Below are 24,849 nucleotides of genomic sequence, written 5' to 3' on the forward strand. Positions count from 1 at the left end.
AAAATACCTTAAATGTTCATATAAGACCTACTGTTTTGTGAAATGTATGTAGTGTGCTTCTAAATCATATCATAATGTTAAGTCTCCTATTAAGAAGGAGAATATAAATGATGCTATTAATGACTCATTTCCATACATAATGTGCCATGCTGAGCTAAACTCCTCTTTTGATGGTGCTGGTGCGCTCCTTTGTCTCAAAGACTACTTCCACTGCAAGGAGCTGGGGGGCACCAAAGTCTGCGCTCCAATCTCCTCTATCCGCTGACTCCCCACTGTATTCCACAGCCTCCCTCTCATCTGTCCCCCCTTTTGTGTAGCTACCCGAATAAATTAGCAACCCAAGTCGGTGAAGGGAGGAGGAGGAGAGTAGGGGGGCTGGGCCTTGTGGCGGAGGAGTCGGCTTTCAGTCGGTGAGGTGCACGGTGCCCTAAAGCGGCTCTGTCTCAGCACATACACATACACACTCACATACACACACACAGACCGTGTTTGAGTGACTGGATGCTGAGAGAGAGAGAAAGAGGAGAGAAACGTTTAAGATCAGCGAGAGAGCCGGCAGAGCACTGCAGCGCCACAGACTGCTCCTTTCTTCTGCTTCCCAGCTGATCCGAACGCGCTCACCTGACACGGGAACCGTGACGCAAAAAAAGACCTTTCACTGGAGGACTAACACAACCAACCGGTCTACCGGATTAGAAAATCGGTGGAATTGGCTCAACTGTCATTTTTGTGGATATTATGTAAAAAGAAAAAAAGAAAGAAAGAAAGAAAAAGCCCAGTCCAGCTGGCCAGTGCGGCTCTATTCAAGATTTTGTCCTGGTGGATTGTGTGTCGAGAGGGGGAATTGGAAACACGTTTGCATACTAATCAGTTTTGCAGGGGATATCAAGAGCGCACATCCAGAGCTGCGGAGTGGGTCAGATGAATGTAAGTGACAGCTTCTTTATTCTCATCCTCTGTTCACTGATGCATCTGATCAATAAGGGATAAAGGTGTAGAAATGAGCTCTTGTTGGGTAGGAGCTTCTGGTTCCCCATATAGATAGGTGCACCCTGCATCTGCATTTTGCATGCATGAGCTGGTAGCTGATCCGGCTACTGAGATGTGGGGAGACCATACTAGAGGGACTAAAATAGTATTATACAAGATCAATGGATTGTGATGATGCAGCATCGCCACATATTGATTATTGATCCCTATTCACAGACACACCAGCTAAACAGCCCAGGTTAAAAAACGACAAAATAGTAGAGCCCTTTTAAAATATATGCTTAACATGAAAGGGAGGTTATTGTAGTAGACCAGTATATACTGTCGGCGTCTTCTTATGTCTTATGGAACTATTTGGTGATAGTAAGTCAGTGGTTTCTTCCCCAGGGTTTCCAATTTAGAGTGAAATTTGTTTTGGAGGTTGGACAGAACAACTTTAAGGGGAAGACCATGAAAGTGGGCCAACCTACTTTGGACTATTTCCTGGGGAGATGTGACAGTGTGATTTAAGAATACTGTAAGGCATCAGTAGTGGAGCAAATTTGAAGTACTGCTCTGTGCCTTTGAGCAAGGCACTTACACCATTATGTACGGCAGCCCCTGCTCTGCTGATGGTGTAGGTTTCTTTTCTGTATGATTATGAAAACAGAACCAAAAATCGCAGAGGGACTGTCTCTGTAGACAATAATAAGTATAATATGTTAAACATACAAAAATAAGAAGTCCAAGAGGATTTGTAGGTAGTTTTAATATCCAGCAAATGCATTCTGACACAGTTGTATTATATATATTTTTTAATGTAGTATATTTATAGCAGCCAGTTCTGTCTATATATGTGTACATGGCCAAAAGCTAAAAATGGCAACCCAGGGGCATATTTAAGTACCTAACCACAATAGTTATTCCAGTCATATCTGGTGTCCGCTGGCATCCCCAGCTCCTGGTTTTCTGCTGTAAGGAGGGACATGGACCTTTGCATTATTACACTATCCACTTACAGGTCTCATGTGCTCCACCAGCTCTGCAGAATACTCAGCCTCAGCCTCTGGTCTGCATACAACCAGTGAGAGTTTGGTTTCTTGCAGAGTGATGAGGCGTGCAGCAAGACATTTTCTAATAGAAACCATATGGATATCTGTTGGTGCGGCTGCAACCAAGTAGAGCTTATGTTTGTCCAAACAAACTTATAATTACTCACATCAGCTGCTTAACTCTTTTACAGAAGCAGGATAGTACAACGCTTTGGATGGGCTACTTTTCACAATTGTAGTAAATAAGACATTTCTGGAGTTTACTTTTGTCTTGGTTTTATTCTTAAACATAATGTAGATTTTTTAGAGGATTTAATTACGAAAAAGAGGAATTCCAAGTTTTATGGTTAAACAACCATTTAATGGTGGTATGGCAGCTGAGGTTTCCACCTTGAGCCCTGACCTCCCTGTGAAACATGTGTTTTTCATCCTCATTTAATAATCAAGAGGAGCTGTGATTAGTCCTGTTATTTGAATTACTACCTGAGTTTCTAACACTGTCTATAACAAGTGTGTCAAGGCAGAGAGGTCTCTTCATTCAGTTCAGTGTCAAGTCTTTTTGTAGCGCTTATCAACAAAGTAAACAGTCAGCTGTTTACCTTACACTCCATGTGATTCAGTGCAGCTGAATGGATGAGCATGACACTGACTGCCACGGTCTGGGTATTCTCATCAGGGCTTTGTTCTAAACAAAATGTTGTTCTTAGACAACAGCATCTGCTGTAAGACTTTATATTACAATTTTTTGGGGGGGAGGTGACTGAATAGCCCCCTCTACCCTCCAACCCCCATTCCCTTCATTGTATATCGGATTATTTGCGGTGCATGTTGGCAGCAATGTGGCAAAACGCTTGGCTTGGTATCTGCATCTTATCCTACTACTTGTATTTTGAAAATGCTACATCTGAATCATGCCAATCATGTTAAATATCTGTTTTTGTCTTTAATTTAGATTTCTTTTTTCAAGATGAAATATAAAACCGCCACCCACAGTCTTTAAGCATCTTTTTTGTTCTACTTTAATGGTATTTCGGGGATTTTAGGGGATGTCCAAGTCGAGGCTTTATTCTTCTTCAAATCTCAAGTAATCTTCAGAGTTTACTTTAAACTCTGAAGATATACAGTGTAATCAAATTGTGCATTCACCACCTACATCCTGCTTGTACTGTTCGCACAGTTGTTGTCTTTGTGTCTCCCACAAAACCCACATAACAAGAACATGTTGTCTTTTTCAGTCAAGTTTAATTATGTGCATGAATTTATCCGATAACTCTCTTCTCACAAAGTCGAACGTCTGAATTGTTAATTAAGAATTCAAAGCCGCCACATGTTCAATATTGCAGCGAAAACTGTCGCGGGTGAAGGATTTGTTGTAATATCTGCTTCAGCTCATCAACTCATGGAGTTCTGCCAACAGAAAGAGAGTGAGGGGAAAAGAAACAGAAAGCATCTTTCCACCCAAATGTTGCAGCTCAAACTAAAGTCTGTCTAATTGAATCCCAGAACTGTTTTTTCCTGGGTTTTGTCTTTTGTGCATGGGAAATCAGCGTCTGAGTACAAATATCGGAAAGTGACTCAGACACTCCCTCTCCCTCTCTCACACATACACATTTGTAAGTATACACACACAACATGCACTCCTCCACAAGCCTAACCTTATCTCACTCGATTACATTCCCTAAATCCCAACACAAACCTAACACCAGGTGCTTTAAATGCTAAATTAGCACCTTATAAACGAGAGAGAGGCAACATAACCATTTTGTCCTCATAAGTATAGAAATACAACTCACACTCATCACAGTGTTGAATGGGTAGCAGATGACGGTCAACCAAACAACTAAAGATTGTTTTCCTCCTTCCCTGACTTCACAAGTAGCCAGTGGAATTATTTACTCTCCATCTTTCACTCCCTGCACGTTGCTGATGCCTGGGGTTTGTGTTGGTGTCTTTATTTACCTCACAGACCACCGTCTGAGACATAACATAAAACAAAGACTCAATACTGAGGGGATTTCATGTAATTTCTGTTTATTAGGCAGCATGTGAACTATAACCAATGTTAAGCTGCAGTATTGCGTGATGGAGTAGCTTTGGTTTCCTGGAAAGCCACTTTTGTTTGCATCATCCATCCACAGGAGGACCAGGCAGTTATTAATAGATTTAGTAGTAGAGTCAGAACATACGATTCCCATTGATAAGAAATCCCCTCTGCTGATTGCTCCACATTTCATTAACTTTACCCTCAGGGCCTGCTGGTTGCCATGGCTGCTACAATCACCAAGTCTGCCATCTTGCTGTGATTATAATCGTGAAATTTAATTACACCGTTGTAAAATTTGAGTTGCGTGTGTGCTTACATGCAGAGAAAGTGGTTCCCAAAATTATATGGGAATTAAAATGCTGCTATATTAGGTTGGTTTCAATGAGCTAGGCTGGCCACACTTAAAAATGTCAGCAGTTACCTTCCTTGCTTGTTTCATTTCTCATTATTGCTGCTGCAACTGTGGAAGAAAACACTTGAATTATGAGGTACAATTTCAGACTTTGCAATGTGTTATCAATGAATTTGTGTTTATAATAAATAAACCGGATGAATCAAACCCTGATACCTAATCATCCTGAGTCATTCTTCATGTTTTAGCTCGGACTGAAGCTTACTTTCTGAAAGTGTACTGCAGTCTTTCCCCTGCTGAAATACAGATGTTATCTTCATACTTAAAGTATAAAGACTCATCTATCTGCTCCTCTGGAGAAGATATTACTGTATGACTGCCTCAACCAATCAAAGGAAATGACTGCACTCCCTTGTCAGACGCAGAGTGATTGACTAGCTGGAGGTTTCCGATGGTGCAATTGTACTTTTGTTTGTTCTGAGGCCCAGTTCTGAAGTAACCGCCTTCATCGTTATTCATAGTCTTTGACCAGGCAGTAGGGAATGGATCCTGTTAGTGTAATGATCAGGTCAGTTGAATGGGAAAGACTACAGACACTGGCTACATATTAAAACATATATATCTTCACAGTGCAGGGCAGTAGGTGCAGTCTGCGAAGCTATGGGGAGACTGCGTTCCACTTCCCTTCAAACATTTCCAAGTTTCAAACTTTTTGACTTACTACAGTGTAATCTTCAAATTTGACAACAGACGTTGATCTAAACTGGCCAGCCTAACCAGACCGCATCTTTAGAATCGGATCTGGGATAATGACTGCTGGAAATGGGTTGTCATATTCCTGGAGGAAGCTGCAGATGGAAGTCCTCTAAAGCTTAGTGTTGTCTCGAGTTTCCCCATCCTGTGCCGTGGGTTGGACCCGTGTCATTGGCTCCCGTGTGCCAAAGTATGGCTAAATCATTGGATCTCTGGGTTTCTCGTTGTTGCTGAAAATGGATAGAAGAAGTTGGCTTCTGTGCATTCATGTATGCACGCTAGCAAGTGTGTGGCCTTTGGATATACATGTGTAAATCTCATTTGGGGTGCAACTAATGACTATATTCTTCAACAGTGAATCGCTCAATTATTTTGTTGACTAACAGATTAACTGTTTAGTCTTTCAAATGTCAAAAAGCAGCAGGTGTTTGGCATTTTTGTTTGATAAATGTCTTAATTGTTGTTGATTAATGTTCTCTCTATCTATTATAGATGACTAACTGTTTCAACACTGTATCCCAGTGTGTTCCTTAAGATGCCAGCAGGGACATTTCAGCTCTGATCTCTTTATCGATTCTTCCCCATTGAGGGGACTACTGGTGCAGGCATTTGTATGCAGTATATACACACATGTTTCTGAATTAAGTGAGGTGTTAATTTCATTAGTCACATGAAGAGATAAATGTGGAAATGGCTCTGAGTGAAAATGAATGAAATGTGGTAACCGACGCCCTTCTGGGTGCATGATGGATGAGACGTCTAAGCTCTGAGGCAAGCTGAGAGAGCAAGAGAGAGCAAGAGAGAGCCTGTCTGTGTAGAGTCTCATGTGTTTTTAATGAAGTAAGTGAGATGATCTGAGCTTCTGGTAACTTCAAACACTTGCAGCGAGCTGAGAGCTGCATGTAGGCCACCGCGGCTCAGGTACTACAACGTGTTATGCAAGTTAAGGGATTCAGAGACTGGATGTGTGTGGGAGGTGTGAGGGAAAAGAGAAAAGTTGGCGATAGAGAAAAGTTTTTTGTTTCTTGATAACTTAGAGATTGAAAGCAGTGGCCTTTAGGAAGATCAAAAATGTTTTTCTGTGTTTGCTATTGATATTTCTGTCAGAGAATCAAAAAGCTATTGATCAATCCTAAAGTTAATTGTTCATTTTGACCCTCAAATCCATCCATCATATCTCTGTTTTTTTTTTAATCTTGATTTGAATCATTATTAACTGATGAGTATTGATGTTTGTTTAACTCTGTTGAACAAATTAAAACAAAGACAGACAAACTTAATTCCCAGGCTTACCACAGAAAATATAATGGAGTAACATGATACAAAGGCATTCCCTTAGAGAACAGCTGCCGGCGCGCCACTAACCCGATGGTTGATGGAGAATTTAATAACTAATAAGCTAAGTTACTGTCCCATATTCTGAGCTAGAGATGAATATAGATTTCCAATAGTTTTCCAGATTTGTCAACCAAAGAAGAACCAAAGTCCCAGACTCCCCCAGTAAAATGAAACCCGTTGACCTCTTTTCACCCTAAGATTAGCTGGCAAACTCTTCAACAAAACATTTTATCACTTTGATTAATGTTTATGCGTTTTCTGCTACAATAACATGACCTGAGACGACTTTCTTCCCAGTTTTTCTAGTATGCCATGCCACTGATTATTTCATTTGGTGGAATGTGGAAAAAGCGTAAAGTGTGTGCCTGCCTGCCTGCCTGTGTGTGTGTGTGTGTGTGTGTGTGTGTGTGTGTGTGTGTGTGTGTGTGTGTGTGTGTGTGTGGGTGTGGGTGTGTGTGTGTGTGTGTGTGTGTGTTTAAGTTACAAGATGGATCTTCGGTTTCCCTTCTCTTGATCCTGTTTTGGCTACAGCTGAGTCGAACTTCCATCTGTTGTCTTTTAACTTATCCTCTGTTCGTTCATTAACAAATGCTGTCATTCTTCTGATATAGTACTGTGTGTGTGTATGTTAATGTGTTCATCACATTGTGCGGACTGAAATTTGTTCATATCGCCTCATGTGGGGACTCACTCCCCAAATGTCGCCACATCAGTCCCGACAAAGTTAAACATTCACTTTAGAGTTTTAGGTTTTGAATTATGACTGGGATGAGGTTAGGTTAGAGGTTGGTGTTAGGCATTTAATGTTAGGATAACCCCTACAGGGAATTATAGTAAGAAAATCAAACAAGTAACTTAGTAAATATTGCAATCAAAATGTAAATGATTATTATTATCATCACATTAACATCCAAATGGAATGATTCTAATGCATACACACCACAACACATACTCACAAATGCACACTGTCTAATAATACTAGTGTTTTTGATGTTTAATTACTTCCAGTCAGTTTTCTGCTTTTTACTCCAGAGGACTGAATTGATGTTCTCCTCTCAGGTAGAACTCTCAAAATGCAAATCATGAATAGAGTTTGTTTTAGCCACTATAAGACTATAAGGGTATTTATCTCAGTTTCACCAATGAGGTAATGGTGTTTGACAGAGTCATTGATTTGGTTCGGCTCCACAACTTGCCCTTGTGGGATATTAAACATGCTCTGATGGGGAGGGGCGATGAGTGATGGTAGATGGCAGCTGCTGCTTCACCTTCAGTGATATCTTGCCTCACCAATCTCTCTTTTTTCTTAGCTGACCATGTGCTCTTTGTTTAGTATTATTATCTTGTCATTCTTGTCCTTTTATATTCTTTTAATTTCCACTCACTTTTTTCTGTCTTTTAAAACAGACACACACACACACACACACACACACACACACACACACACACACACACACACACACACCACACGCACCACACGCACACTCAACCTTGAAGGTTGTGGGGTTAGTGAATCACCTCCGACTGTGTTTTCACTTGCTGCATGGCTTCACCGACGGTCCAGAGGGTACATTATTTATGTGTGTGTGTGTGTGTGTGTGTGTGTGTGTGTGTGTGTGTGTGTGTGTGTGTGTGTGTGTGTGATTCAGCACTCACTCAGACTCTGGTTAAGTTATTCATGTTTCTGTCTCTGACACCGTGGCAATGTTTCTTTCAGGAAACCTCATACAGAATCAAACTTTTCTTCTGCAACTCTAGTTCCACTTCTTCCTCTGCTCCTTCCATCTGTGACGGTGTCGTTCTCTTCTCCTTCTTGCCTGTTGGGCAATACAATCTAGGACGTTTTGTCGCAGGGGACCTGGTGCAGTTTGTAGTGTGCAGTGTGACTGTATTCTAGTTTACCATCCTCTGTGTGGGTAAATAAACAAATCTGAGTCATCACACCAGCTTTGAATTGTCATGCTGCTGCTGCTGCAGAGTTTCAGGAGTATTATGCGGTTATTCTTACCCAAACTAATATCCCCATGGAGTTGAGTACGAATGTTACACATTACAATATAGCAAGCCTATCTTAAAGTTTTTTTTCAGCAGCATAGTGAATTGAGACCGATTTGATAACTTCAAACAGTCATGACTTGTAGTAGAGCTACACTACAGAATACATTAGTTCAATATAGCTCTATACTCAGATATGTTAAGTTGCACAATGGCTGCGAAGAGCCTGTTGATGGTTTTCTTGCAGGCTAAAGAATGATATGCAACATATCAAACTCCAGATCCCAACATGATGACACATAATATTCAACCGGAGCTGTTTTTTTATGGCTGAGAATAAAACAAAAACGTCAGCACTTAAAGCTCATTCTTATAGGATCATTTCACATCCAAATGAGAGTATGGAGGCAAACAATGAGAACATATCTCACTCTTCAACTACCTTTTAGATTGGAACAAACCATTTTCACATTCAAGCAACATTCCCTTTCTTAATCAGAGAATAGACCGAGTGTCTTCTAGTTTATTCTTTTTTTATTCTGCTACTCAGACTAGAACAAAAACTGCAATATGAAAACAAAGCGTGCAGTCTCAGTATGCTCCTGGCACAGAGGCTCGCTCTCACTGTGAATGGACTCTGCGATGACGTGGTCTCCCGCTTACCCTCTGCAGCCTCACTGATGTCACTGACATGGACATTTATGTAGGAAATAAGTCATAAAATAAAACTCTAGAGCAACATTTCATGGACAGAGTTAAAACAAAGGCTTTCACAGAGTCGAGGTAAACTGGAAAACAATGTTCCAGCTTGGTTCCTTGGTTCTAGAGTTTGTAATGACTGATACAATTCTGAAATAGATAAGATATTTAATGATAGAAGTAATGTTCAGATTGGAGAAACAATGTATCATATGACACTTGATGATACAACTGGATAAAATTTGAACCTCAGATTAGTTTTTACTGACTCCTCTTTCACGTTCCCTTTTACAGTATGTATTTGTGGCTGGATCAGTTGTCACTCTGTATCAAATCAACCAATTGAGCAAGGAACTCACTTCATCATAATTAATTCAAACATATTTACTTAGATTCTACCAGTCTCCACAAACCAGATACGTAGGTTATGTTTCACAAGTTGTGAGAGCTTTTACTGCTGCAGGTTTCCCCTGGGTCAGGTAACCCAATTGTATGACACAGTCATGAACTCTCTTGGCACATAGTAGTATTAATATTGAATTATTGATTGTGCTTTGGTGCAGCACGTGCATATATATTTCAGTGTGTGTGTGTAACTGTCCAGACAGTGGACGTCTGGCCGTGTGAGGGTTTGGTGCGCCGATACTTTAAGATTGCGTTTGGATTGAGTCAGCTATGGAAATAAATTGAAACTGATATCCACCTTCATTGTAGTCTGGGATGGAGGAAAAAGAGGAAACGTAGTTAAATGTGCATAGAATGGGATTTAAATACACACACACACACACACACACACACACACACACACACACACACACACACACACACACACACACACACACACACACACACACACACACACAGGGCTGGTGACAGCTGGGGTTTGAAAACGGGACGTCTATATCCAGAGATCCGGTGAAAGGCGACTCAAGGGGAGACAGGGGTCATAGTTGTCGTCCCCCTAAACACACACACAATCCAAACGACATGAAAACTGAGATGCTAAGCATTCCTCCATCCTCTACCCCCCACCAGACTCTAAGCCCTCCCTCCCTCCCTCTTCTCACAAAGTCTGTTTCACCACAACCTGACGTTACTTTAGCCAACCTGTAATTGTACACTTGCAAATAACTGTCATAAAAAAAGGCACCAAAACTACAACAATCTTGTATCTTAACGCTACATGTATAGAGCACACACATGACATAGATTGCAAGAAAGCTGGAGCTGTTTCTCTCTAAATCATATTTTTGCTTTGGGGCTTTTGCTGTTCTGAAAATTTGAAATAAATGTTGTATCCAGTGTCTGTCTTTAAGGCAGGCATATGAGTTTAACTTCTGTATTTCATTTTGACAAACTTTCTCTTTACTCTTTCTCTTGTCTGATTTTACTGTCAGTCACAGGACCTAGCCAATGTTTTTTCTGGGTAACACAGAAGCAGTTGCATGGCTAAACAAGTGACTGCCAACTATCTACAGCCAATGCCAGACCTCTAAACCGCCGAAGAACTAGTTGAATGCAATCCTGTGCTGTTCCTTCAAAGCACGAGAAACATGTTTGAGATAGAGGCGGTATGGAGTAGCCGTTTTTTCCTTGGAACTTTGTGACTTTTGGTCCTGTTTAGCTTGGCCCACTGGTAGCTATGGCGTGCCCTACTAGATCTGCTAAATCCATTAGAGGCGACGGACGGAGGGAAGGAGGAGGGAAGGACATGGAAGGGATGGAGAGATAGAGAGGCTTGCTTAGAATTGGCACCGCATGAGGAAAAGCTATTCTTCACAACTGAGATACAACAATGTGAACACACTCTCACACATCCTCATACACATACTGTACTGCTTTAGATGGTTACATCCTATAGAAAAACAATATGGTTTTCTATTATATGGTAACAGCACTTAAGAGTGGAAGCCCATGCAGTTGAGGCTTTGAGGCTTGCGCATAGCAGAGACAGATTATGGGGGTGCAATGCCAGATATAATGCGGCTGAGACTGCATGGAGCCCTCCGGGTCTGACCTGCCTGTCAATGTGGTCGCACATAGATGATGTCACTGCTTGCTTTCACATGTGTTGTGCAGGCGTACAAAGTCACGGACGTATAAGATCCCTGCAACCAGACAGACAGGTTGAAACTCTTTGATTTTACTTATGCACATTTTGTCTCATTCAAGATGAAAGTATAGATAACCAAATTCATGTAAACTAAATCGTATTATTTTATACTATCTATGGTCATTTATCATAATTAGCAGAATGTTATATAGGGACAAGAGCCACTAGAGGGAGTGAATCAGGTGCCTGTCTTTTCAGCTGGCCTTCTCTTCTGCCAGTATCCTTTCAGCATGAGCTATATTTTAGCCCTTGCTCTCCCCATTCATCATCAGTTTGTGTTTTCCAGTGTAAACACAAGAGTATTACAGCACACGTCAAAAGGGAGATGATGTCATGCACCGCCTGCTCATTGACAGTGACAGATTGCATCCGTGCGATCTGTTCATCAATATAACCTTTCACTGACACTCGACTGAAGCAATGAGGGAGAGAGGACGTAAAAAGACACACATACGCACACTTTGGAATACAGACTTTCTTTTACAATCAGCTCAGCGGTTCCCTAAAGACAATAAGGCCGTTGAGCCAAAGCAAACTGTAATCACTCCTCAAAACGTAACTTGTTCTATTGTGTCCTAAATCCACTTTTTCCATCTCTCTTGTTCTTTTTGTATCCTCTCTGGTGTTCTCAATGGCTGCATTATGGTACTGTAGGGTACTGTGGGTTCATTTCCTCACAGCGGGGTCTCAAAAGGCTCTGACTCTGAGTTTCCTTTCCTGCAGTAGAAAAGTTTATTTTCACCATCACACCCCTAATAGTCTCTGTGAGACATTTCCTTTTTCAACTTCTCTCTCTTTTTTTTCTCTTTTTTTCCCTTCTGCGCTTATTCAAGACAGACAGTCCCAAACCCAAACACACACAACTACTTTGACACAATGCAAACAAAACAAAAGAAACGTGTGTATCTGTGCTCAGTCTCAGCACAGCTTCCATCTTTGCGTAGGAGTGCAGCAACTGTCCAGAGCAGCCGTCTGGACCAGATGTAGAGGTCAGCGACTGTACCAGAGGGGCCAGTATCAGTGTCCCTCTCTCTGTCCCAGTGGAGCGATATACCTTATTAATCTCTCCTCCTTGGAGGCCTCATAAACTACCGCAGAAGGTCGGGGTCAGAAGGACTAGTGCGATGGATTTATGAGATATAAAATAATGTTTTCTTATTTGCTTTATATGTTGCACACACTCTAAATAGTATTTCAGGAGCCTTGTAAATCTAATATGAAAAAAAACAGTGGTAGTATTCGCCCAATAGCATCAATACATGTGATCTGAATAATGATTTGTGTTACTCATGCAGAAAGAAAATAGTTCTACCCTAACCCAAGTGTTTTTCGGACTACAGCCTTAAGAATAAACTACAAAGAAACACATTATATTAAACTCAAAGATGAGCAAATATTTCAGTATTTCTATGTGTGTCACCATAATCGTGATTGATACAGTGAAGCTTCTTCTACTACTGAGTGTAACCTCACTCCGATTAACATTTGCCCATTACAAAGAAGCTTCTTTTGATCCTATGTATGTGGAGTAGCAATCAGCCTTTCCATTGGCTTTGTGTGTGTGAGTGTGAATGCTTCAATTCAACGTATATGCAGTCAGATGTTGCAGCCGGCAGCAGGCTGGCTTTTTCTCTAGAGGTGGAAGACATTCCTAAAGTTAACTGTCCAGACTATACATGCACTAGGGGAGTGATTGTCTGGGTGACTGTGGCTGTCCAGCAAAGGCCAGCGACCTCAATTGACAACTAACCTCCTGTCTACAACTGGCCCTTTGCCTGCATCACACATTAATAGTGTTCATGATTTGTACCAAACATTAGCTAATAGAGGCAGGACTGATTCACATTCCAGAGAGTTTAGGTGTTCAATGTAGAAGATTGTTAAAGCAGTATCCCTCTGGTCTCCAAGTGTGATGAATGATTTACGTTAGTGCTGGATAGTCCTTCCTCATTGCAGGATGTTTTCAAGAGTTATACGCTCAATAAATCTTCCTTTGTAAATATGAGACGAACATGCATAAACAATTGGTCCCATTTTGAGAATAATCTAAATATTTGTAGACCTCATCAAGGGGTAAAATGAACATCTATCTCGGGAGAGTTTGGAGCGGCCATACAGGTTAAATTTGTATTTCCAGAATTTTATGGCAGTGTGCAAAAGTATGTGTCAAACCTGGGTCAAAAACCATTTGCAAATAATTATTGGTGTTTGTTTTAACTTGCTGGAAGTACCAGATGGTGGGTTATCTGCAGGATAACTTGCACAGTGTCAGGTGAGTTTTAGATAGCCTTTTAAACTCTTGTGAATGCCTTTCTTTCAGTTAATGTGCCAACTGATGAGGCAAATCCAAGCTTCTGGCACACCAGGAATATAAAGAATTATTTTGCAAAAAGTGTTTGACCCTAGATTGATGCATGCCTTTGAGGATACTTACAGTATGTGTATCTGTTCATGATTAGGTCCTGCGTATGACTGATAAGATTGATATAGCATTAGCATGAGGAGGATATTATCTTTATGGATTTGTGCATGATTTAGAGTTTAGAGAACATCGAGGCTAAGCTTACAGTCTTAAATGACTTCTTTCCCCCATAAAGGCCCTGCCGAAGCGACTATAGACTTACTTTCCCATGCATTCCAAGTGTTTGTAAGTATGCGTGTGAGTATGTGTGTGAGTCTGTGTGTGCGTGTGTAAGAATGTGCCATCATGAAATAAAAACCTACATAGGATCTTGTGCCCATTTTAGTGTCTTTAATGTGTTGTTCTTTAGGATTTCAGTGCGTCACCGCTCTGGACACTTCAAAATGTTTTCACCCAGTGAATAAAAAAATGTGTTATCCTTCAGATAAATATAGTTTATGATTGTTGTCCTCAATGCAAGCCAAGCCAATGAGGATCCTGGACAGATTTAAACTTCCATTTTCATGGTCTTTCAAATGTTCATGATCCAGCTGAAGAGTTCTTTCCAAACTGTTATTTATATTTATAAATCCATTTCATTTAAAAAGGAAAAAAGCTCAAATTCATCAGGTAGTGTCTTTAATATAGGTTCTAGATTGTAAAAGCGTTAGCATGTTGTCATGCAAGGATTAAAGATATATACTCCACTTTGAAACAAAGAACAATTTGTTTTCATTGTGTTCTAAGGGAACAAGATCATTTTCAATATGTTTTTAAATAAAGAATAAAAAATGCTTCAATTTCTCAATTTACACGTCATAAAATATATCTGTACTATTCTCTGGCTGATATTTTTCTCTTTCTCTCTTTTTCTTTCTCCTAGGTGTAGCAGAACCCAGCCATGCCAATAACAAGTAAAGGGTCAAGACGGAGGGTCCGGGTCAGCGGACCCTGTGTGTGTTCATGTCTCTGGCGATGGAAGCCACTCTTTTATTTATGCATCTTCCTTGTTCTTGTTCAGTCTACAACTGTCCTTGGAGCACTGGAGCTTCAGCTGGATGAAGAGCAGCCGGCAGGGACGATCGTTGGTGATATCAGTGCTGGGTTACCACCTGGTGAAATAGGAGGTCTTTACTTCATCTCAGACCATGAGAGCACAGGCGTTAGCAACGATCTCAACATCGACGAAACCACAGGCATCATTACCACTGCACGCCGTCTGGACCGTGAGCAGAGAGACCACTATAGCTTTATCGCCGTAACAATGACGGGAGTCACTATTGAAGTGTCGATCACCGTCAACGACATCAACGACCATGCACCTGTGTTCCCCAAAAAGAAAGCTGTTCTTAAGATCCCCGAGCACACAGCAGTAGGTACAAGATTTTCCCTGGAGCCTGCAACAGATGCGGACAAGGACCAGCTGACCACCCAAGGTTACGCTATTCGAGAGGGCAACATAGGCCAAGCGTTCAGACTGGAGACCAAGAGAGCTGCCAACAAGGTGTTATATCTAGACTTGGTTGTCAATGGTCTTCTGGACAGGGAGAAACGCTCATTGTATTCCATGGTCCTGGAGGCATTTGATGGGGGCTCACCAAAAAGGATGGGATCCATGACCCTAGAAGTGACTGTGACCGACATCAATGATCACGCACCGCTCTTCAATCAGAGCAGATACCACGCTATTATCTCTGAAAGTCTCCCACAAGGCAGCAGTATCCTACAGGTTAGCTGTTTTTAGATGTCTTTTCAGTGTTCAGATAGTCTGTAAATCCAGATGTTCTACGGTCATTTTAATTTGTGTGACTTTGTTTTCTTTTCAGGTATTTGCAACAGATGAGGATGAAGGCGATAATGGTCTGGTCCTTTATGAAATCAACCGACGTCAGAGTGACCCCGATCGCTCCTTTGTCATGGATAGCAAGTCCGGGGTCATCACTTTGAATAGACCCCTGGATTATGAACTGAAGAGGGTTCATGAACTGGTGGTCCAGGCCAGGGATAATGCCAGCCAACCTGAGGTAATTGCCTTATGGTTATTCCTAAGAGTGCATTACGCAAAACGAGCTATGCTTTTAATGATGCAATATAAAAATATATTTTTATATACTATGTTTTCCTGAAGGGTCATTGCTACCTGGATTTCTGTACAACTGATTATTTATTCTAACACTGACAAATTCCCTTTTATTTTGAAAAGAGCGCTAGCATTCCACTAAATTAATGTCCCACAAATTAAGCACTGACTAACATGAATAATGTACATTTTCTCAGGTGACCAATGCATTTGTGACCATTCATGTCCGTGACTACAATGATAACCAGCCCACCATGACCATCATCTTCCTCAGTGAGGACGGCTCTCCAAGGATCTCTGAAGGGGCCCAACCAGGCCAGTACGTAGCTCGGATATCTGTCACAGACCCAGACTATGGAGAGTACGCTAATGTGAATGTGTCTCTCGAGGGGGGTGATGGGAAGTTTGCTCTCACAACCAAGGACAGCATCATCTACCTGATATATGTGGACCAGGTCTTGGACAGAGAGGAACGGGATTCATATGACCTGAGGGTTATGGCCACAGACTCCGGCACACCTCCCCTCAGGGCGGAGTCATCTTTCACCATTCAGGTGATTGATGTCAATGACAACCCCCCTCTGTTTGACCAGCAGGCCTACAGACAGACTATTCCTGAGGTTGTCTATCCTGGCTCCTTTGTTCTCCAAGTTACTGCCAGGGACAAGGACCAGGGCCCCAATGGGGATGTACGATATAGCCTCCTCAAGGGCAAAAACTCTCACTCTGATTGGTTTTCCATTGACCCGGTCACAGGGATCATTACCACAGCGACGGCTCTGGATTTTGAATCAGAGCCAGCACCTAGTGTGACAGTTGTTGCGACGGATAGCGGCCGCCCGCCATTGTCATCCACAGCGAAGGTGGACATTGTGCTGCAGGATGTTAACGATAACACACCTGTGTTCTCCAGTAACTTCTACAATGCTTCCATCAAGGAGAATACCCCAGCTGGGACCTGTTTCTTAGAGGTAAGAGAAACACTGAAGAAGTTTACTTATTCCTCCTTTTCCTCTCAATCTTCTTTTATTCCAGCTCTCTTTCACTCTACTCTTCTTTATTTAGTAGGAGACCTGCCGTATTTTATTCTCTTGGAGCTCAATCTAGCACCGTGTTGCCCACCACTCTATTGTCCTACTTATGAAGCCAAAACTCAGTATTCACTGTCTCCCTTGTCCTCTCATCTCTTTATTCACTCTCTCTTTTCAGTCACACACTACCCTTAAGCTCTGTCTGATCTCTCCCCTGGCAAAAGCCTGGTTTTTACATCAATATACGTATATGAGTCTGGAAATCAAAGTCATGTCTGAAGTGAAAAGCTGTCTCAAAGTCCTATTTTAGAAAAGGATGGTGCACTTGGAAGCATGTGATTCATAAAAACTGGGCTATGAGAGGAGAAACGAAGCCATTCAATATGTTTTTTTAGGGGTAAAAAGATTTATAAAGGTAGGAGAAAAAAGAAACGGAGAGAGAAAGGCAAGGAGGCAGACTTCACCTGCATTCCTGACTCTACTTGGTGGAGATTTACTCCGTGCTGTTATGTCCTCTCTCTCACCTCGTATGGTTGCCACGGTAACCAAGCCATCAGCATAGTGCGAGCCCTTGGTATCTCGCGGCAGCTCGGCTGTCTTGCTTTTATCTTAATTCCAGCAGCTCTTATATATAAGGAGGACTTCTTCTGATAAATGAAAAGAGGATGACTGGCTGTTTGTCTTCCAGCAAGGTCTTAACTTGGTATCATGCACCATTTAGACCAACTGTTTTTACAGGTTGGTTTAACCCCTCTGCCGTGACGTGGAAGCATTTTTGTTTCTCAGCATTTTTAAGAAAGCCTCCTGCTCAAACTTAAAAGTGCAGTGGCTTTACTAAAAGGCTTTGGACCCCTAATCATACCAACCAAACTGGAATTAGATAAATACAGTTAGTTGAATGTCACATTCTTGCAGGTTCATTTAACATGCATTTGGAAAGGATGGCTGGTTAGTATTCTGTGGAAACTGGCATATGGGCCTGGAGGACAGGAGATGAGGGAAGTAATAAAATGTAATGAAGAGATTAATTTGAGATGCAAATGAATAAAAGGGATGAAGAGAGGTTGATTGACCTGTGGAAGGATTGAGAAAAGACAAGAAGTGATGTGGATAAACACAACCTTAGTACGGTATAATTCTGAGGTGTCTTTTTAAATCACAGCCTGTCCATTGCTGAATTATTGAACCCTTTAATTTGTTTATAATTAGGCTGCTATTTTGAATTATTATATCCCTCAACCAACTAAATGAACCCTCTGGATCTCTATTCCAGTTGTTGCAACAGTTATAATCAACTGTTTTTCTAATCCTAGCCGGCAGTGTTTCTGGCAGTAGGTGAAGGTGTAATCCAATGCCAGACACTACGGGTGGTTTTGATGCCAGAGTGAGTGAATAAGGCTTGATTTGCCCATTCCGGCACGTTCCTCAAGGCTCGCTCAAACCGAGCCAAGATTCCCTGGACGAGAGTCTCCCCACAGGGGCTGCGATTTACAGGATAATGGTAGTTAGACTAAACTTTTTTTCTGGGCCAATGGAATATGTGGCCACTCAGATAGAACACACACACGCAAATTATGTTAGACCTGACATCATACTCTAATGGTTGTCGTTCCAGTTTTGTTCTGTATTTGCTCCTTTTGCCTGCCAACCAACTGTCGAGATTGTGGAGAATTTGGTATTTTATTCTGTCAAGATAGTGACAAAGTAAAGAATTGGGTCTGCTGGTCCAGTAAGCCCAGTTTACATTTTTCTGTGATGTTATTTGGCAGCGGCAATCAGGTTGTGAGGTTTTGTCACGTTCCCAACAGAGTCGAGTTGAAGGCAGAATGTTCTCAGAATTGTACCAATATTTACAATTGATAACAATCACTTTATTATACTCGCCTGGCTGGCTCAGTTGGAACATTGGACACTTTGTGTAAAAATAGGGAAAAATCAGCAAATGTTTAATATCTAAACAAGGAAGTGGAAGTAGAAGTGTTTGAAGGAATGGGACACATACACATATAATATAAGGCTTTTCTCTTTTCTGCCAACACTAGTCTTCCAAACATTAAGTTCTCCGTCTCTGTTTTTCTTCCTTATTTTCTCTGTTTGTGTTTCTTTATATCTTTCTCATTTTCTCTCACTTTCCACTCACACATACACACACGTATACATGCAGCAATAGTTGTATGAACTTTCTTATCAGTTGGGCTACTATAGTAATCTGTAATGCGCTGCACTGTTTATGTAACCGTGACACAAAGGAGTTATTTATTTCTTGGTTTCCCTGCTTTCCTCTTCCCCCGCTTCCTTAAAGTATTTCCCAGGCAGGAGAGGTTATAGTGCTTCACTGTGTGTGTGTGTGTGTGTGTGTGTGTGTGTGTGTGTGTGTGTGTGTGTGTGTGTGTGTGTGTGTGTGTGTGTGTGTGTGTGTGTGTGTGTGTGTGTGTGTGTGCTTGCATGCACATCCATCTTATTCAAGTTCATATCCTGAGAAGGTAAGGGTCATGAGAACAGCGTGAATTGTGTCTGATGATGACAAGTGACAAGCATATTTTAGAGTGTAGCATTTCCATTGTTTAAATTCTCTTATATGCATGCATAATTTGCTGACATCATCTGATCTGTGTGTGGCCTATTTGAATGGATCAGGTGTTTTTCTTGGATACAATCTGTGTTTTTCAGAGTCTAAGCGCATTTCCCTTCCTGTGTGAGTTGTACCTTGCAGAGTTTCTGTCAAATCCAATGACATGCTCACTTCCAGCATGACCTAACCACTAGGAAGCCACTGTTGATCTCACTAGTAGTGACATGCATGCTCTTGCCAAGCCTCAAATGCAGTACCAACAGACCAATAGATGAGCTGCAAGCTAGAAGACACATTGATTAAAGAATAAAGAAAACAGAAAACCACTCTAACAAAATGGGGAATGAAATAGTAGAGATAGCTGAGAACAAGACGGCAACACAGAAGCCAAAGTTTTCATGCGTGGGTGTCTATGTACTGTATGTACATGTGCATATCTGTATGTCATACATCTGTGTATGTGTACTTGTGTACACTATTTAAGCCAAGAGCTCACTTTCAGCAGGTGATGCATTTCCCCCGTAACGTCAGCATGTGGTTTCCTAGTCAAGCCTGTTAAACAACACTCAATCACCTCAACACACACACACAGATGTGCTCAACCGGCTAGAGACGAGTACAGATGTGCTCAACTGGGAGATGCACAATACCGTAGACATTTTCCTGCTGGTATTAGAGTACAACAGTATAATAGTACTGCACTGTCTGTTGGTACAGTACATTTTGTCACCGTGCTTTAAAAATGAATAATTTTCAGAATTGAAAAACAAATAACAGAGTGAAAAAGTCCATGCCTAGAGGCTCATAGAGGCTGTATATTTCTATACGCCCCATATAGTCCACAATGCTGGAGAGAATGAGAAACATGATTTATCTTGAATCGTGATGATGGCACTAGTAGAAAGGAGCCATTAAACTCAGAGAGATTATCACCAAAGGAACATGAGTATGCCCCAGAATAGATTATGATATAGCTGGCAAATAAAGTAGATTGAGGATGGTGCAAGACTGGTTCAGGAGTATCGATAATGGAAACGACGCATCTTCTGGGAAGCATAGATGTGCTCAGTAAATGTAATTACAATCTTCACATTACATTAGAGCTGCCCTATATATGGACAATGACTCTCCACAGCAAATGTTGCACTACACCTCTGGTAAAGGCGACATTTTAACCTGATGGTGCCGATTTCATTCTCATCTGACAAATGTCGTGATTCTGTATCTTCCTCTGGACCACATTTCTTTGACTGAGCAGGCCTTGCGGATAGCCAGGTAAAACAAGAAGAGAAAGTCATACAAGAACATATGAGTGTGGTGTGAAAGTGACTGAAAAAGAGCAAAAACATATAGGAAAGGAGACTTCTTTTGACAGGTGGCCTTACTCCTCCTGTACTTCCCGCAAAACCACTTAAATAAACACAGCACGTCTGCCTGTCAAAGCAATTAGACCCTTTTGGTGTAAAATCCAAAGTCTGGGACCCCGTGGCTAAATCTATATGGCTCTATAAGTAAAGACTAATCATATTTATAATGTCCATGCATGCACACCGAGACTAATCACATGTGATAAACCAATAGGACATATGGTGACGCACTAAAAACAGGAAGGTGTTCCTCTTAAACTTTGAAAGACCGGACCAGTCTCTTGCTGGTGTCGCACGGAAACCAGAGCCAGATCAAACCACAGCTTGCACACTCTCCTCCAGCCCAGACTCACAACACACACGCTCTAGTTTTTATTGAGCTTGAATGCGGGGGAAAGATGAAATTTATAGTCCACTTGATGTCTTCCCTCAATGCTTGTCCTCGAACAGTGGCAGCTGTGCTTTAATAAGGCTCCGCTCTGTTGAAACTTTATCTTGTGTGTTTTAATTAATCTGTCAGTGTGTCTAATTTGGGATCAATAGCTGAGTGAAGAAAGGCTGCAGGTTGGAGCGATCACTTGTCACCACATGCCTAAGTTACATCGAACAGGTGATCAGCCCTGACAAATGTTTGGGTTCGCACACAAACAGACATCAGCGAGATCGAAAGTTTGGTTTCATGCTGTTAACAGCTGGCCCCTGTTCTGACACGCTTACTCTATGTCTGGCTTTGTGTTTCTATCTCTTTCTCCCATTGACTCACAAATCTCTCAGCTGCCAGCGATCTTGACAGGATGTGTGTGACGAGGGATCAGGATGGTGTGTCTGCTATGCGAACTATTCTCATAACATCCATCATCACTTACAGTGAATTCATCACCTGTTTGCTACTGGAAGCTCAGATGCCATGAACTTGAGCTTGGTTTTTACGCTCATGCCTTAATGCATCTACTTAACGTGGTGGGCTTAATTTGTTAACATTATGGTTGTAATGTCTTTCTTCAAAGAAAGACATTACATCTAAAGTCATGAGAGTGTTTTTAGAACTATCAATGAGATTTTCATTATATGAACCCTCATATTTAAATGGGTTTACGGCTGTAGAGATGGAAATTCCGGTCCGTCAGTCCGATGCTTAGCTTCAGCAAGTTAGCATTTTCTTTGTGCGCATTGTTTGCATGCTGGCGTCAAAGCGCTACTGTGCGAAAGTACACCCTTACACATTCACCAATATGGCTGTAAACTCTAAGACTTGTTCCAGCTATAACAATTCACCGCATTTGTATTCTCAAATGTTTTATTATTTAGTGGAGTATGCGTTTGTTTGGCTGCACTGCAAATAAATACATAAGTTGCTCTTCTGCTGCATTTCTGACCGAGTAGGTTCTCAAGACGTCTTTGCTGCCCCCATTTGTTAATACAAATATTAGTTGGAAAGGAACTCAGAGATCTGTTTAAGTAAAAATACTTGCTGCTACTTCCAGTAACCAAAAGTGTGGTAGAATCTACCAAGACTGTGCAAACCGTTAACATTTTCTTAAATTACATTTTTGTTGGCGGAGGCACCAGTTCAGAGCCTGCTGATTTCTTTTTGCTAGAATATTTTCAGTAGCAATCACAACGTTAAACTCTTAATCAGACTTTTTTTTTTTGCATGAGCATTTTTGAGCTCTTAGGTGTTTGTTGGATTCTTGCCCTAGTTGGGTAAATCATTATTTTTTCTTCCTTTTGTCTCTCAGAAGCAGAAGTTTGGTTCCATATCACTAGCTGTTGGCATATGCTGTGTTTTAACCCTATCATACTGTTCATTCATGTGTGATCTGAATGGCCGATGCTCTGTGGAGAGGATGGCTTCACGCCTCATTAAGCCCAATACTCAGTACCATATGGCAGAGAGGGGTTTTCTTCTCTTACTCTTTCTTTCTTTCTTTCTTTCTTTCTGACTCTCCCAGTCTGACTGGTTTCTATTCCATTTCTTCACTTCATCTGTTAGTGAGTATCTCAATTTCCATTCTTTCTTTTCCCCCCCTTAACTTTTTCCCTCATGTCTCATGGGCATTTACCCTTATGGCTTCTGTACTAGTCTTAACTTGATCTTTTCCTCTGCTATTTTAAAGGAATCAATCTCCCATCAGTGAGTGAGACTATCATGTATGGAAATAATTTATCTGCATCAGTAGACCATTTTGTAAGATAAGATGCCAATACTACATGAATAAATGTATTAATGCCTCAGTTTTACTTCTCATTGGACTTTTACTTTAATTCAATCAATTCACTGTTTAGTCTATAAATATTTCAGAAAATTAAAATTATTCCAATCATAATTTCCCATAGGCCATAGTGATATATTCAAATAGCTTCTTTTGTCTGACTAAGTATTCAAACCCCAAAGTTATTCAATTTAAAAATCATTAATTTATGGAATAAATATAAAGTAAACACTATTGGCGGTTCTGGGCTCAAATGTACATGATGACGCTAGAGTTCCTGAATATCAAAAATAATTTCACACGAATGGAAAAAGTTGTATTGAAAAGAAATGTGTGAATTGAAAAGTTTTTAGCAGCGAGTTTCTTTCCACAGTTTGAAACTGACAAGGATGGAACACAGTCGACACACTCGAGCTCCCCTAGTCTGTGGAACACACAGATATCAAACAGCTACAGGCACAGGATCCTCCGAACACAACACAGACAAATCTGTAGACATTCTCACACACACACACACACACACACACACACACACACACACACACACACACACACACACGCACACGCACATCTATCTCTCTCTTCTTCCCAGCCTATCTATCTGTTCCAGCTCCTCTGGGCTGCTTTTGCATTGTGTTTCTTTTCAAACTTATCTGCCGTCCAGACGTCTTCTCTATCTCCGTCTGGGCCTCCATTTTGTCACTCTCTCATCTCTTATTGCTTCTCATTCCTACACTGGAGTTTGAGAGTGAAAGGAACAAACTCACAGGCACACACACACACACACGCGCACACACGCACACACACACACACACACACACACACACACACACACACACACACACACACACACACACACACACACACACACACGGCAGGTGATCCTGAGGCTCTCCACAGTTCATTTGGTCACACTAATCTAATTTCATGACACACTGAGTTAAGTTGGTGTAAATTAGTATGCTTCCTGTGTTTCTCTAGATTGTATTTGCTTTGGGAGAGGTTCTGCAGTTTGGGACAGCAGGTGGTCGATAAGTTAGGGGTGAAGGGCGGCACAAGCGCTGGTTTCCCAGTGTATCAGATTCTGTCATTTCTGCTTTACAGAGAGATAGATAGAGATCACAGTTGCGTGTGACCAAGACAGTCCTCATTGAGTTTGTATTGTAGCTTGGAAAAACATATGAATGATACAAGTCGTTTGATTCATCTTACATTGTTGTTATTTTTTGCAGTACTCTAGGGCATGACTTGTTTGTGCGTCTGCTTGTGTGGGTGTGCTTGAGTGTTGTAGCAGCAGCCCTGGAGCTGTTATCTGGCTGACTCTACTCCTCTGGTGTTGTGTCTGTCCCAGCTCTCTCTACACTATTTATTTTCCTCTCAGGGGTCAAAGACTGTGCAGCTTCAGATATTTGTTTTCTCAAATGAATCATCCATTTAATCATCTCACTTGTCCTCTTTGACTTCCTTCTCACCTCAGGAACTCAAAATGTGGAGAGATGCTCAGAGAAGCAGTGAGGGAAACATTAGTATTCCAGATCTAGTGTTGCGTTCACGGTGCCAAAAGACACATTATTAAACAATACCGCTGGTCTAGATGAGATCACAGAAATGGCACCGACAATCAAAAAGCATTTTATTTCCAATATGGTCCACATCACGTCTCTCGCTTTCTTTACATCTCCCAGATGCATTTCTGTCATGCGAGCACCTCATATTGTCTTTTCTTTGGACTTTAGCTTTTATAAGGATAGTTCTCACCATGAGTTGTCTATTAAAGGTTAGAGCAAAACCAGAAACAGCCAAAGAAAGTTTCCACTCTCCAAGAGTGGAATCTTTTACAAGAAAATATCTCACTACTTCCCACCTGCCC

The 24,849-nt window shown here is 41.3% G+C and overlaps 1 protein-coding gene across 1 annotated transcript in view; it reads left to right on the forward strand.

Moving 5' to 3' along the window:
• The first annotated feature begins 387 nt into the window (after positions 1-387).
• dchs1b (dachsous cadherin-related 1b) overlaps positions 388-24,849 on the forward strand; it is an 81,181-nt gene continuing 56,719 nt past the window's right edge. The window contains exons 1-4 of the mRNA XM_029447956.1: positions 388-927; positions 14,600-15,445; positions 15,543-15,740; positions 15,994-16,767. Of these exons, the coding sequence (XP_029303816.1) occupies positions 14,618-15,445; positions 15,543-15,740; positions 15,994-16,767 (1,800 nt within the window). The 5' untranslated portion in view covers positions 388-927; positions 14,600-14,617. The remainder of the gene's footprint in view (positions 928-14,599; positions 15,446-15,542; positions 15,741-15,993; positions 16,768-24,849) is intronic.

Source organism: Cottoperca gobio, chromosome 14, assembly GCF_900634415.1.
Source record: "Cottoperca gobio chromosome 14, fCotGob3.1, whole genome shotgun sequence".
Taxonomy (NCBI): domain Eukaryota; kingdom Metazoa; phylum Chordata; class Actinopteri; order Perciformes; family Bovichtidae; genus Cottoperca; species Cottoperca gobio.